Below are 16,120 nucleotides of genomic sequence, written 5' to 3' on the forward strand. Positions count from 1 at the left end.
TAACTTGACGAATAATATTATCTAGTAAAATAAAATGCTTGATAAAATAAAAATTGGGTTCTTCGCCGGAGGTCATCATATTATGCAAATTATTCATTTTGAGGTTTTTGAATAGCAAGCAGGAGGACACAACAAATGTATTTTTGAAGATTATGGGGGAAAAGATATTCCAAAATTAGGTAGAAGGAAATATGTTTTTGTTATAGTTCCATCAAGCCAAAGGGCAATAAACAACAAGAAAACGTTTATCAACATTTATTGTTACACACATAAAAAGAATTCCCCGTTAACTTTATCAGTCGTTTGTCAACCCGATAATGTTCGACCCGAATTTAGCCACAACAATGTTCGATTCATTGCAAACATGATCACATACAATTCAAACTGGAGATCACACCAAACAGGATCGGGTCTCAACTATTTAAGATTAACAGCGACACAGGATATAGATATTCAGGGAAGTGACCCAAAAACAGAGGACAAAACAAAATAAATGAAAAGTTGTTGGCCCGCCCTCACAAGTAGCTTCTACGAGGAGACAAACAATCCACTGGGCGGATTAACAAAGAAGAAAACCAAACTCTAAAAGGACAGCAGGAGGCGGTGCCAACACTGTAAAACAAAAACACAAAAATTACCAAATATTTATTAATTCATTTAATCAAGTTAATCTAAAACACATTAAAAACACTGCATACATGCATCGCATTAAGCAGCACTCTGAGGTCAACCTTAGTGCAGCGGATGTGGTGCAAACCCACCAAATAAAAACAATATATAAAAACATTCTGATTGAAGAGACAAATGTATGAGCCTACCTGCGGCGCCGAACAACCACACGCCCAGGTAACGCTACCATCGGAACACCAATAACAATGCAGCCCTGTATAAAAATACCACATCAGCACAACTTACTTAAGAGAATCACTTTAAAACAATTTTCCTCCATCTACCACAGCCAGCAAACAGCGTGGGCCCAACACACACCTGGTCTCACAGACAGGAAATTAACGCTAGGCAACCCTTCCAGCTTTTCTTTTATGGAGGCTCTGGCATGGTGCCACCTGTTACATTTTATTATTGTATCATATGTGCTGCTTTCGCGTATGCTCGTATCTGCCACTGTCTGCTGCTTTGGTGTCATGGAAAGGGTTGAAAAATCTAAAATGTTTAGCCAATTTTACTATATATCGCTATATTCTGGTTTAGTAATGAATAGATAACGCAGTTTTACACACAAGTTAGCTTTTTTACAAATACATATTTTTATTCTGTGGTTGTATTTTCCCTCTCATTCATAACGTGAAATTCTGACACACAAAGTTCATACTGCACTTGAACGCAGCACAGATCTAGCTAACATTATGTTAGCTTTTCCTGTACTGTAGTGCTATGAGTTGAGGAAGACTTAAGCCGGGTAAGATCAGTTATTAATCAGAAATATAGCCTTTTAACCACACAGTAAATCTTTGTTAAACATTTCAGTTAACAAACAGGAGTTAGATGTTTTATATTTGTCATAGATATCGATACGTTGTGAAGATATTTATGTCGCAGCTAATGTTAGCCAGCTTCTCTACAGCAACTAGCTTGGAGTTTAAAGGCTCACAGACACAAAACAAAAACAAAAAATGCGTAATTTAAATGTTATTGTTTAATAAGTAGGCTTCCGTTTTCATTGATATGTCAAGTTTGAAGTTTGAAGTTAAGTATACAAGTTAATTTTGACCTCATTGAAGGTTATCAAGTGAACTAGGTGTATTGTAAAGTTTAGTAACCCTTGCAGAAATGACTTACCTTTTAAATTACAAAAGGAAAAGTAGGGGAAAAGTTACTAACAAATGCGCCTAATTAATTTAACCTTGACTCTTTTGACTATATACAACGCTGAATTTAAATTTGGGTCCTAAAATTCAACCTAAAGTGCATAAAAACAGAACATTTGTTTTGGTGTAAACCTGTTTGAATCTCATGACCTGTTTTTGTTTGTTCAGTGCTGGGAATGCAGCCACCTCTGCCACCTGAGGCTGTCAGAGAGCTGGTGAGCTCCTGTCTGCACAGAGACCCCGTAGCAGCGGACCTTCGCTGCAGCCTGTTTGTGGCTGCTGCACAGAGCTACAAGAGGGACTCGTTGCTCAGACCCTTCCCTCCTCGCTACTTAAGTGGTGACATTAAGGACTTTGAGGGCCTGGTAAGAGCTTTACAAACAATGAAACGCTCATGTAGTTGCTGGTGTGCCCTAAATGTCAACATTCATCTTTTAAAAAAAAAATTTAATCTTTAGTCAGAAGTGAGCCGACTACCCAAAAATTGTAGTCAAGTAAGAGTAGCATTACTTCAACATACTTTTACTCAAGTAAAAATAGCATCCAAAAAATTACTCAAGTAAGATTAAAAGGCGCAAAGACAACTCAAGTACTGAGTAACTGATCAAAATATTAATCATTTAATATTTAAAAATTAACTTGTTAGCCGGACCAAAATATAAAGTTACATGTAAATGTTGGTATTTAAAAGACCAAAATCATTCATATAAATAACATAATTACAAAATGCAAAATCAAACCAAAGAAACATTTTTCTAAATCAATTTGTGTCAATGTAAAACGTCTGAAACTTTAATAAAAAATAACTTCAGATGCGTGTCTTTATCTGGTGAACTTTTGGTTAAAACATGTTTTTCATTCAGTTGGTAGAGAATCTTGAAAATTTACTAAAGTAAGAGCAGGAATACTTCATAATAAAATTACTCAAGTAAGAGTAAAATACCCCTAGAGGTAAATTATTTCCAAGAAGTTACTCAAGTAAATGTAATTGAGTACATGTAACTAGTTATTACCAGAAAAAACTGAAAATGTTAACACTGACATGAATAAATTAATTAAAATTGTAATTAATTAATGGGATCTAATTTTAAATACTGCAATTTCAGTTTATTTACATTAGGAATACCTACAAACATTACAGAGATGATGGTACTTTATGCAAACACTTGGTGGCAGTAATGTGCTACTAAGGTTTCTATTTTTGTCTGTTTCTGTCTGCATATGAACACCATACAACGTTAAAGGAACTGTTTTGTTTTTGCACATTAAAGCAACAACGTATGTGCCAGCTAGGTAAAATTTACAACAATTTATTACACTGTCATCTGCACCCTTACCTTAACAAACAATATTTTACATTACGTAGCATAGTACTACGCTAAGATAATAACACTAAACTACTCATTTCAATACATTTATTTAGTGGAAGACAAATAATGGCACCTGCCACAGATTAGTAGTGGCAGTTTCCAGCTTCAGTGACATGCCATGGCTTCTGTGTCATGTTGAATATAGAATATGAGCATGAATCAAACAAATAAATAACAAAAAAAACCAGAATACACATATATATATATATATATATATATATACACACACAACTCTCACTGATTTGGTGTCTTTTGTCACGGCTTTTGTATGTATATGGATTCTATTTTCATTTTTATTTGTTCAAAATCACATTATTCATATTCGGTATTCAATCTGACACGGAAGCCGTGACATATGTCACGAAAGCTGGAAGCTGCCTCTACTGAGCTGCAGCAATGGCAGGTGACACCGGAAGTGCCACTGTAGCTGCCACTGCCACTGCCAAGTTTTGAGTTAATATGCTAAAAAATGTTTGTTTTGTTCTTCAGTTGGCAGATGTGAACTCCCTGCCTGGTGTGAGAGATTTGGTGCGGTTAAGGTCCAGAGAAGGAGATCATCATCTGGGCCTCGTACACTGGATTCTTTCCTCGAAAAGCTTTGCTGTGAAGACGCTGCAAAAAGATGAGGTACAGCACTACGATTACACATAAACACACATTATATTCTCTTTTCCCACTTGTATTCATTCTGTGTCATATTTGATCTTTAGTACGCCAAACTCTGCAAGCTGACAGAAAACGAGGGGGTTTCTGCACCGGTACCAGACTTCCTGTTTGAGCTGGAGTACCCTGATCACTTTAACACCCGGTTTGAGAAGACGAGAGAAGGACGAGAAGTTTTCTACGCATTCCACGGGAGCCGCTTGGAGAATTTTCATTCAATCATTCACAACGGGCTGCACTGTCACCTCAACAAGGTCTGAGCTTTAAAAATAAAACATACTACACACGTCTAGGAATGCAACAAGGTATCGAAAGATTACAGTTTTTTAAAATTTGTTAAATTATGATTTGCTATTTAGCGCAATGTGTTATGGCAGGAGGATTTTTTTCCACAGATGAGTTGTTGATGAATATAAAAAAAAGTAGTAAAGGGGTATATTTGTGCCAAAAAATGTCAGAAATGTTCTACTAATAACAAGAAAATTTCAGAGTTTTAAAAGTCACAAATTGTCTAGAAAAATCTTGGAAATTTCAGAATATTTTACTCGAAAATTTCTAAGATTGATATGCAACATTTTAAGCTTTGTTTCTGGCATATTTTCAACTTTTCAAGCTTAGAAATTCTTACTTTTTGTAGGAAATTTCTTAGGTTAATCTCCAAATTTTGTAATTTTCTTTTCTAGCAAATTTTCAACTTTTCAATCACAGAACATTCTTTTTTTTCCTCAAATTTCTAAGCTTAATCTAAATATTTCTGATATTTTATTTTCTCTCTGCAATGGCCCTGATGCATCGTCAAGAACTAGACTGAAGGTGAAGTTTAATATAAAAGTCAGTGTTTAATGTTTCAATTAAAGCTTGCTTTTTCATTTTCAAGTTAATGTGAAATGTTTTATTTCTCATCACAAAAATCATACTTCAAACTTGTGAGAAAAAGTAATGCTTTTTAATTGTGTTATATTTTCTTATTTAGGTACTGAGTTGTTTATTTATTAGCATTTTCTCATATTTCTTTTACTGGCTTAAGTAGCAACTACATCATCAGAATAATAAATAGTTTACTAAAATAATTGCTTACGACAGCGCAACACATTTCTCTTATGAAGCAATTTTTTTCTGATGTCCAACCTGATGTGATGCATGCAGAACTCTGTGTTTGGAGAGGGGACGTACCTCACCAGCGACCTCAGCATGGCCGTCCTCTACAGTCCCCACAGCAGCGGCTGGCGTGAGAGCATCCTGGGTCCTCAGCTCAGCTGTGTTGCCTTATGTGAAATCATCGATCATCCAGACGTTAAATGCCAAGTGAAGAAAAAAGGTGCGTCTAGCTTTGTGACTCCCAAAACATCTCATGGATTAAATCATGAAAAGCAATACATCAGTTGACAGTGTGATAAATTGAAACACGCTTGATAATTTTCTTTTGCATGACTTGTTGCTTTTCTCTTTTCCGTACCAAAAACTGGACGACAATAAGCTTCAGTCTGACGCATTAGACTCGACTCAGGATTTTTTTTTTTTGAAAGACAGTTTTGTGTACAGAAACTTCAATCGTTGCTTCTGTTCTTTTGTTTATTTATTTTGGATTCACAAACACTAGAACTTCCAGTTTTGGTGTTAAATGTTTGATACAAATGAAAGTTTATTGATCTTTAAGAATGTGTTCTCAAAGATCCTTGATCGTCCAGAGTGCAGTTTTCAAGTTGCACTTGAAAATTGTCTCAAAACAGCAATATTATCGTTTATTGCAATAACTAAGGGTGCACCGATTTATCAGTGCTGATTTCCTTCATTTTGGGAGATTGATGATTAGCCGATACTTACTTGTGAAGTTGATCTTCTCCACTGATCTTATCTGCCTCAGCAAAGGTCTAAAAATCAACCACTGTCCTCTTTTGTCCTCCTCTGAGAGAGGTTTGACCAACAGACCGGTCCAGCAGGTCGTGTCTGCACATTTGCAATTAACAGCAGATACCCCACCTTTGGAAACTCTGCGACTTTTTTTGTTATAATTAGTGACATTTCAGACAAAAAAAATATCATTGTAAAATATCGGAATCAGCAGGTCAGGATTTTTAAAGATCTGTAGTTGGAGATCGGCCAAAAGGCTGCAGTCGCTGCGTCCCAAGCAGCAGTAACTTCAGCAGAGTTTGGCCGACTGCTTGCTAACGGCTGCTTGCTATTCGTTGGCCATTTCAGATTCTGATGCCATCGACAAGCAGCGCTCACGAGCCAAGAACAGCGAAGGGGGCGACGTTCCGCAGAAATACTTTATAGTCACCAACAATCAGCTTCTACGAGTCAAGTACCTGCTTCTGTACTCTCAGGGGAAACACCTGGCCAGGTAAGAGGTCCAAATCTCATTTCCACTAAGATGTGCAGAAATCTACTTTAATTAATCGGAAATAGTCAAAAATGAATAGAGTTCAGTGAGGCGTCATTCACTGCTGTTTATTATTTGTTTTTCGTCAGGCATTCCCGCAACAGGTCGTGGCTCCTCAGACACCATTTTGCCATCATGATGAGTCTCTATCTCCTGCTCCTCATTTTCATCGGTGCCTTTAACTCCGCCTCGTTCGTATCTTTCTGGAACAGACTATTCAGGTGACGGGACAGCATTAGGGACGCCCCAGCTGCTTATTATCTGCAGTGCCTTTTCTGATCAGACTCCAAGATGCAGACCTGAGCTATGATTATGTTTTATGCACCTTTAACTCTACTCCTCTACTGTAAAAATGCTCTTGTTTACTGATATCCAGGATGTTTTAAATCACAGTTATAGCACCCTGTTCTGTATTAATCCTGATGAGGCTGCTCTGTATTTTAATAAAGGTCTGCAATGTTTTAACTGTAATTTCAGTGGTTTAATGAATAATTTAAAGACTCTATTTTAAAACTTACAAACTGGACATTTGCATTTATCTTCAATAAAAACATTGCATAGAATAAGTTTGGGTGGTGTTGCTTCTACATTTGTCAAATTGCTGCAAGAAAGGACATTTGTATATAACTGAAAGACATTTAAAGATTGGTAAATTATTTTGAAGTCTGAGTAAGGACATGGTTGGTAGTTTTCTATTACAGGGTATCTCCTTAAAATTGTAAATACAATTATGGCCTTAAAATGTCTTATATTATTATTTTTTTAAATTAATTTGTCTTAAATACGTTGTTCAAAGGTCTTACATTTTGTTGTCATGCTAAGAAAATAGAAAATATATAAAATTATGAGGATAAAGTTATAGTATTGCAAGAATGAAGTAGGACGAAAAGTCATGAGAATGACAATAAAATTGTATTATGACAAAAGTCATAATATTACAACTTTATTCTCGCAATTCTATTTATTTTTTCTAAAATTATGACTTTTTCTAAATGACTATTTTCATTATATTGTGACTCGTATTATTTGGATTTTATTCTCGAAATAATCGATAATTAGTTCTCTATATAGTTACATCTATAGAATGTGACTTTATCCTATAAATGACTTTATTGTGATATTATTATAAATATTTTTTGTATTATTTTGACTTTATTCTCATAATAGTAAAACTTTCTCATGATTTTGTAATTCTGGTCATTTTTGCTTTTTATTTTTCCCCAGTGAATATTTCCCCAGCATTACTCCGTCGTAAATCTCGCATACCGTCACATTCCTAAAATAATGGCCAAAGTCGTCTTCTCTTTTTTTTTTTTGCCTCAAAAGTAAAAAGGGATTATTTTTGTTGTTTTTGTTGCCAAATTTACTTTTGGTAAATAAAATATATTAAAATAGAATAAAATAAAGAATAAGAAAAGGTGACGGAGTAGTTTTCCTTTTTTCTCGCGGGACTTTTCAGTCAGGCAAAAATTGGAGTCACGCGCACGCGCAAATCTTTGTTGTGATCGAAGGCGGTTACGACCCCCGCTAATATGTCCTTGCTAGCTAGCTGGATTCTTTTGCATCTCTCATGGGTAAGTGTAAACTTAAAATATATAAATATAAGAGTATATATTGTACATTTGTTACGTTAAAAGTATTGCATTTCATTCATGATTTATGAAGGTCTTAAAAAGTCTTAAGTTTGAGTCGGTATTGTTTGGTTTTGTGTTCAAAACCAGACAAATGCTAACATGGGTCACTCATTACAGCTGGCACACAGCTATCAGGTGTTTGGTGTCAGTAAAAAAAAGAAGTGAGACTGATAAGTGGGATTGATATCGAAGGCGGCCCGCTTTGGTGGCAGGTCTCTTCGCCCTAATAGCTGATAAAATGATACGCATTAACAGAAGCTGAGGTTGTATGAAATAAAAATGTATTTACTAAATAAAATAAAAAATGCTGGTTTCTGCAAACAATAATAAGATAAATTTGGGTTTAAAAAAACCCCAACTTGTTTTGTTGACTTATTTCACATTTCCTGGCTTTTTTTTTTTAATCCTTAGTAAACACTGGAAGTTCAAATAAAATCAACAGATGCAAGTGTGTGCCCAGCCAAATGAAGATGAAAGCAAATGCAGGCCTTTGTTTTGGCTTTAAAGCTAATTCCTTCTTGCGAAATCCTTCAGATAAACTTCCTCTCTCCTGCAGAAGCTGCTCACTTTTGAAGGCCAGAGAACAAATACCCATTGTTGGTCCACACTTCAGTCCCTTTCCTCATTATTGCTGCCTCATAAACCATCTGTTATTCAATAACTACAACCTGTGAGGGGGGCAGCCATGGTAGAGGGGACTTGCTTTTGATCTGAAATATAACTGACCCAACAAAATGGGAAACACTTGATCAATCAATTTACTTTAGTTTGTTTCTAAACCTGCATAACATGGTCATAGTTTGACTCTTTAAGTTTTACTTCTCCATTTATTCAAGATTCACTTGCCTTTGGAATCAAAGGAAGCAGAAGCGCTGCTGTAGATCCCTCTTTTGCTTGTTTGCGACACAGTATATCAGGTTGTTATGATAAGCAGCGGTAGAGTAATCAAAATTTGTACCCAAGTAAGAGTACTTTAACATATTTTTACTGAAGTAAAAGTAAGAAGTAGCCGTCCAGGAAATTACTCAAATAAGAATAAAAAAAGTATTTGATAAAAAGGCTACTCAAATATTGAATTATTGATGTAATGTTTGAAAATTACATCATCAGACAGACCAAAATATAAAGCTATGTGGGAAAATTTTGTATTTTAAAAAACAAAATGAAAAAAACTCATGTCTATAAGACAATTACAAACTAACAAAATCAGGCAAAGTTTTGTTTGAAAACTGATTTATCCAAATCAGTTTTCTTTAGACTTATGAAGGTTTTTTAAAAAAAACTGCAGGTGTGTGTCTGTGTCTGGTGAATATTTGGTTAAAACATGCTCATTTACCATTCAGTGAAGTCACTTATAGTGTATAGAGTATCCAGAAAGAATAGTGTAACCAGGTTATATTTCTATTTTGTCATTGTTTCATTATCTGACTGTAAAAGCCTTAGAAAACCCTGTCATTGTTATAACCGTGTGACTTTATGACGTTTAAAAGGTAAGTTTTTGATATAAATAAAAAGTTCTCATGCAACCTATCCTTTACAATTCAGCAAACAAAATCAAAATTCTGCATTAAGCTGGTTGTATCAGATCAATAAACTTTAAATTCTAATGAACATTAAACACTGGAACTGGAAGACATTTTGAAGTACCCAAAATAAATAAAGAAAACAACAGAAACAGCAAATAAAATGAATCATGAAGTCTCTTAAGCAAAATTATCTGTCAAAAAAATGACTGTTGAGACCAAGGCACCAGACTGAAGACTTTTATCATTTAGATTTTGGTTAAAAAGAAGAGAGAGAAAAGAGAAAACAATAAATCGAGCAAATGAAAATTACTGAGTTTCTTTTAATTTATTGTGCGGTTAATTGTTTTATTGTTTATTGTGACAGGCCTAGTATTAGTATGCACAAACTTAAAGTGTAAGTTAAGCTTTTTTTAAATTTAAAAACAAAATCCAGTCTTTGATAATTAGCCTCCATTAACATAGTACATCTTGTCATATAAGGCTGAACAATATGCCTGGAAAACATATCTCACTTGATAAAAGCATTTCATATCATCCAATATCAATATTGATTAGTTTTTTTTTGTTTAAAATATCTACAGTACTGCTAAACTGGTGACAAACTTTCTTATTTTATCCACAGTTTACGAGGCACAGCTGGGCAAGTTTCTCAACAGGTTGTTGCTAGGTAACCAAAGAATAAGTGAGTTGCTAGGTAACCAAAGAGTGAGTTACCTACTCAGGAAGTCAAACTCTGAACACTGAAAAGCCAGGATGACCAATTAAACCAGACAGTTCGGTATCTCTTGGATGTTTATTTAGAAGAAATTTACACAAAGTTTATTTTACAAACTGCCAGATTACATATTTACAGCTTACACCATAAAATAAGATTGCATGAAGTATTTCAAGCTACTGACATTAGGAAAATAGCTGCCATTTTTTCCCATTTTGCTACATAATTCTGTGGTTTCTGTCAAATCCTCGTGTTTTCTGGGTTTACAGCCGTGGGTTCGGGTGTAAACAGTCTGGCACCAAACACACCAAGTTCCCCTCGGTGTTGTTCTAAAGAGAATAAAGCACAACAGGCATGTTTTAATAAAACAATAATTAAATGCAGGTTTATGTTGCTAAGGATGCACAGATTGCAGTTTTCTGGCAGATCACTGATGACCAGTCAGGCCTGTCATAATTAGCAATTAATCAGTTAATCACATGATAAATTAAAACAAGCGGAATAATTTCTATTTGCATAATTTATTGTTTTTCTACCAAAAACTGGAAGCCAAAGTCTGGTGTTTTGGTCTCAACTGGCCCTTTATTTTGGCCAGTTTGAAGGACAGTTTTGTTTATAGAGACTTCAGTGTCAATTGTATTTGTTGTTTCTGTTGTTTTATTTATTTATTTTGGATTTTTAAAATGTTTTCAACTAACAGTGTTAAATGTTCATAAGAATTTAACATTTATTGATCTTTTAGAATGTGTTCTTGGATTATTTCACCATTACAATTATATTACTTGAGGATGAAATTAAATCTTTATTTCGAAAGAGTAAAATGCCAGAGAAAAAAATTTGCAGAAACAAAAAAAAAAAAATAAATAAAATAGATGTATCGTAATAATTAAACATGAAAACAAAACTTCTGGTCTCAAAACAACAGCATTATCCTTTATTGCAATAACTTCTGAGACAATTTATCGTTGAGCACAATTTTTTATTGTGTGACAGGCCAGTTACCGATTTTTAAATAATTCCTTGTATTGATAAATATATACTTGTTCCATTGGCAGAATGTTTCACTTATAACAATACATTGTTATAAGGTAATTATAACAATGTCCCAAGTTATGAGTTAATTTATCTGTCAGTGAAACTAGTATATTTTCAACAATAATAAGGAAATAAGGTCAAAATTATTTACTTTGAAGAATCCTTTAAATCTTACTGAAAAGCTACTCTAAGTTAGTTTTTCTCTTATTTCAATTGTACTAAGATATTTCCTCTAGAAACTAGACCAAAATTACTTGATAAGGTTTTGTGTTTTTGCAGTGTAGATAAGATCGGCTTCACATTTAAGTATTGGCCGATCACCGATTTTCCAAACTTCAGGAAATCGTTGCTGATTTATCGGTGCACCCCTGGTTGCTGCTGCTGTTCTGGTGTTTACTCACCTGTACGTCACTGCTGCAGGCGGGATGAGCTCTCAGGTGATTGTGCACACACCTGCCGAAGCGGTGCAGGCAGGCGGGATCGGATGCGGTGCAGCTTTGGGGGCACGACGGACGCTTCAGCACGACGCAGCTTGAGCAGGTAGTGTGCTGGCAGGAGCCCTGGCATTCCTTCTTCTCCAGAGATGCAAACCTGCAGAAACAGGAATCAGGAAAACAGTTTTAAACCTGACGATAAATAAGGAGTTGATGTGGAGTTTTGTGTTGTCACCTTGCGGAGCAGATTGCAGAAGGATTGGCCTGACAGAACTCCTTGGTGCATTCTGAGCTGCAGCTCTCTGGGTTGAGGGTTTCGATCACTAAAAAAAAAAAAAAGGAATAATCTGAATAATCTGTTGGTTCTCTACAGCCAAACATGAAAAGCGCCTCTCGCAGAATGCCTGATATCAGGCTGTATCAGTGGCGGTGACACTTCTTTTCATCATGGACAGATAAGAGGGACAATTATATGAGCGGAAACCTTTTGGATCAAAGGAACCGTTGGCCACGCTATCAGTCTTCACAGCTCTTAAACGTGGTTTACCATATTGGCTCTGTTCCCATTGCAAACCCTAACAGAGATCAAATTCAACAGAGTGTTCAGCAGAATGGCACCATATTTCTGTTTCTGTTGTTTTTATCCATTTACAGATAAACTTTTGTGTTTTAATTGGGGGGCAGCAGAAGTAGAAGTGTGCATATTTTGGTATTGATCTGATATGAAGTGAGCACTGTATCAATACCGATACTTATTGTTATCAAACTTCTGATATTTATGTGTTTTGGTGTTTTTTTCTTTCAATTATTATTTTTATCAAACAGCACAGAATTTAGACAAAGTTTCTACTAAATATGATAATCACATATTAACATGATTTGGGTAAATCTTTTGTAAATAAGGTGCAAATAATTATCAGTGCAACTATTTTTTTAGGTAAAGTTGAGGAGATATAATGCAAAAATAAAACAAAATTTCAAGAAAGAATCTGATACTGATACCGGCTTGATATCGATATTATTGATATTTTGGATTTATCCGCTCAAAAGGATGCAAAACAAAATTACAAAAAATACGTGCATGTGTATATATACAGTAACACATTTTGCTGGATGATAAATTGTCCCAGAAGTTATTGCGATAAACAATAATATAATATTGTTGTTTGTTTTTTTTTGGTACAATTTTCAAGTAAAATAAGGACAATAATGGCATCATAATGCAGGACCACATTCTCAGAGATCAATAAACTTTAAATTCAAAAACATTTAACACTGAAGCTGGAAAATATTTTAAATATCCAAAATAAATAAAGAAAACAGCAGACAAGAAATAAAAATATTTATAAAGTCTCTATAAACAAAATTGTCCCTGAATAAATGACCTAATTGAGACCAAATCACCAGCCTGGAGACTTTTGTCATCCAGATTTTGGTAGAAACAATAAATAATGCAAGTTGAAAGTTTTGAGCTTGTTTTAATTTATCATGCAATTAAATGATTCATTGCGAACTAGAATAATGCTAAATCAATAAAGTTGAACCTGTTCTTTTAATGTTTTGATCAAAGAGTTTCCATGTTGAGCTCACCTGCCTTACAGATCCCTTTAGTTTCTGCATTTGGTTTATCAGCCGCAGCCTCCTGAGAAACACACACCAGCCCCTCATCACACTTCCCCAGGTAGTCCCAGTTCCCGCCGCAGCTCTCCCCCGCCGTCCGGGCGCACACGGGGCAGCAGCCGCAGACGCCCGTCGTCACGCCGCCTTTGCACTGGAGCCTCAGCGCCCGCCTGGAGGAGCAGTGGATCTGCTCACAGGGCGGGCAGTTCAGGCTCTGGAGCTGCTGGGCGTCCGCGGGCTGGGCGCCCTCTGATCCCAAAACCCCTAACGGGACACACAGAAGGAGGAGCGCCCACATGCTTGGGGTCGTACTGGTGTGATCATGAGTGGAGGAAAAGTTTGTGCTTTTATAATCGTGGCGATCACAGCAGCAAGGCGAGGCGACAGGTGGACGTAGAGTGGGCGTTTCTACAACATAAACACCGATTGGCTAGTTCCAGGAGCAGAAATTGGTGACGCTTAATTTGAAGAGGGGTTCATGACACCGTCATTAACCCCATAACACCTTCCATAAAAATGAAAGAGTCTTCTTGAATGTTTAGAACTTGAAGTGTCATTCTGTAAATAATGAGGCTTTTAATGCAAAGTTGACACTTTTAATGCAACTTTGCTTCAAAAGTGTCATTATTTATCAAATAATGCAAAGTTGACACTCGTAAAGGACTTTCAAAGCGGGTTTTAATGGAACTTATGGTCAACATTTGAAACTTCAACTAGTTTTTAACCATTCTAGCTCATCTGCAGGGACTTTTAAAGAGTTGAACAGGAAATAAGGAGTTATAATTTCTGTGTTAATGCGAGTTTAACCCCTTAACTGGTGGTATCCCATCCATCGGACAAATCTAGTTTGTTTGAATACTCTGCCTTTTTCGCCGCCAGTTAAGGGGTTAAGTAACAATTTTTTGAATATACAACTATGTAAAAAATTAAGAGACCACTTAAAATGATCAGTTCTCTGAATTTACCATTTATAGGTTTATGTTTGAGTTAAATGAACATTATTGTTTTATTCTATGAACTACTGACAACATGTCTCCGAAAAGCCAAGCAAAGATTTAGTATTTATTTGCAGAAAATGAGAAATGGTCAAATTAACTAAAAAGATGCAGAGCTTTCAGACCTCAAATAATGTAAAGTAAACAAATTTAGATTAATTTAGAAACAGCAATACTAAAGTTTTAACTCAGGAAGAGTTCAGACATCAATATTTTTTGGAATAACCATGAGGTTTTCAACAAGGTTCAGTGCAGTGCAGAGCTGTATATTTTTATTGTGATCTAATATTGCAGTACTTTTTGATAAAATATTTTTATTGTGCCACTTTTCTGCAGTTTTTGCTGCTTGGCCTCCACTAGAAGAAAAGCCTAGTCACGCCCCTGTGTGGTGATTTATAAGCCACAACCTCTTCAGGCAGCCAATAGATGAGGGGTTTAATCATCCCCTCATCTTATCTTCACACTATCAACAGCAAGGTTTTTGTTTAGAAACAATTCGTACTTCAGAACAAAGATAAGTTAGCGAAGGAGTAAAGGCCGGCCCCCTTTGTATTTGGAATCACATGACCTCCGATGGGGGCAATTCACCGCACACTTACGATCAGGTAATGACCCATTTCTCAAAAGAACAAAAGGACCAAGAAAACAACAAGTTATCTGATCAAGACGTCTCGTAATGTGAATAAAAACTGGCAACGCAACAATGAACGACGGTCCGCGGCTGGAAGTTTCTCCATTTTCTTATCAGATTCTCATTGAAAAAACTTTCTTTGTATTGTTTTTGTATTTTCTGTCAGTAACCAATCAGCTTTCTACTACATCACTTTGCTTCTTGTATGTTTTAAATATATTTTTATTATCAAACAGCCTCACTTATTTAGTCATATTCTTCATGAAATGTACTGAAAACCAATAAGTAGATAAGAAATATCTAAACTAGATATTTAAACTTATGAAGCAAGAAAAAAAAAAGTAAAGCACTTCCTATAAATCTATTCTCTAAACTGTTTACGCTGAGAATAACATAAAATAACGTTTTAATGTTAACAAACGATTAATTGAATTAAACCACGGAAAGAGAAGACTAATAAACAAAAATAAATAAATTATCCATATATTATCTTTTAATTTTCATCATTTTCAGCCTCTTTTTGTTTGTTTTGTATATTTCCTTTTATATTTAAATGTTCTTTTAAAGGAATTTTATTTAACCATGCACCTTTATTTTTCTGGAAATTTCAGAATTAACTTGTGAATGAATAGTTTTTTAATAAATAAACATTTCAAAAAATTTATTTTAGAAAATAATGTGTTTAACAAAAACACCATCCAACCTTAATATCCAGAAGAACAATAAAACTTATTTTAAAATTTAATTTAATTTTGTTGTGAGGTGCTGTAAAGAACCAGAAATTATTTGGTATGTAGTTATTTTTCTGTTTGCTAACCTGCAAAAACTGTAGTTTCACCTGCTTAGTTTAGTTTGAATAAGGACATTATGTAAAATTGCCGCAAATGAAAGTTTAAAAAAGAAAAAAAATGTTCTCTATGCTTTATTACCCTGTAAAATAAGTTTTATTGTTGTTTTATAACATTTTATGAACAGTTTTTTCATTGTTCAACATGATATGAAAACTTCTGCTTCTTGCAGTAGCTTTAAAAAATGTGCCTATAAAATTTTACTTTTAAGAATATTGTGAAAAGGAAGAGAAATAAAATGAATCGTGATATCTAGATTATCAGATTAAATCAGAAAAAATAGGAATAAGCTAGTGTTGGTGTTTGGTGCGACACAGTCACAGCCGTACAGATACTTAAAAAAGAAGCAAAAAATAGTTTTTTTATCATCACTTTTATTGTTATCACAATCCATCCATCCATCCATCCATCTATTTTCTGTTCACCCTTTGTCCCTAATG

At 35.0% G+C, this 16,120-nt stretch overlaps 3 protein-coding genes across 6 annotated transcripts in view; 2 read left to right on the plus strand and 1 right to left on the minus strand.

The window, feature by feature from the left end:
- The first annotated feature begins 1,340 nt into the window (after nt 1–1,340).
- Nucleotides 1,341–6,808, plus strand: parp16 (poly (ADP-ribose) polymerase family, member 16). 2 transcript variants are annotated; one of them, XM_044125355.1, is made up of 7 exons: nt 1,341–1,417; nt 1,995–2,191; nt 3,686–3,823; nt 3,907–4,113; nt 5,006–5,177; nt 6,059–6,203; nt 6,332–6,808. In XM_044125355.1, the coding sequence occupies exons 2-7, from the start codon at nt 2,003–2,005 to the stop codon at nt 6,465–6,467; spliced, it is 987 nt and encodes a 328-aa protein (XP_043981290.1). In that variant the 5' UTR covers nt 1,341–1,417; nt 1,995–2,002; the 3' UTR covers nt 6,468–6,808. The 2 variants fall into 2 exon arrangements, with proteins under 2 accessions (XP_043981290.1, XP_043981289.1); XM_044125354.1 differs by lacking the exon at nt 1,341–1,417 and adding an exon at nt 1,662–1,705.
- Nucleotides 6,809–10,193: 3,385 nt separating this feature from the next.
- si:ch73-330k17.3 (IGFBP domain-containing protein) lies at nt 10,194–13,670 on the minus strand. The gene is made up of 4 exons (XM_044125367.1): nt 13,177–13,670; nt 11,822–11,909; nt 11,554–11,743; nt 10,194–10,446 (listed from the first exon to the last, which is right to left on the minus strand). The coding sequence occupies exons 1-4, from the start codon at nt 13,502–13,504 to the stop codon at nt 10,381–10,383; spliced, it is 672 nt and encodes a 223-aa protein (XP_043981302.1). The 5' UTR covers nt 13,505–13,670; the 3' UTR covers nt 10,194–10,380.
- atp8b4 (ATPase phospholipid transporting 8B4) overlaps nt 11,615–16,120 on the plus strand; it is a 63,427-nt gene continuing 58,921 nt past the window's right edge. For all 3 annotated transcript variants that reach the window (XM_044125357.1, XM_044125362.1, XM_044125361.1), the window contains exon 1: nt 11,615–11,692. The gene's annotated coding sequence lies outside the window, so the exon portion shown is untranslated. The remainder of the gene's footprint in view (nt 11,693–16,120) is intronic.

Source organism: Gambusia affinis, linkage group LG08, assembly GCF_019740435.1.
Source record: "Gambusia affinis linkage group LG08, SWU_Gaff_1.0, whole genome shotgun sequence".
NCBI classification, from domain to species: Eukaryota; Metazoa; Chordata; class Actinopteri; order Cyprinodontiformes; family Poeciliidae; genus Gambusia; species Gambusia affinis.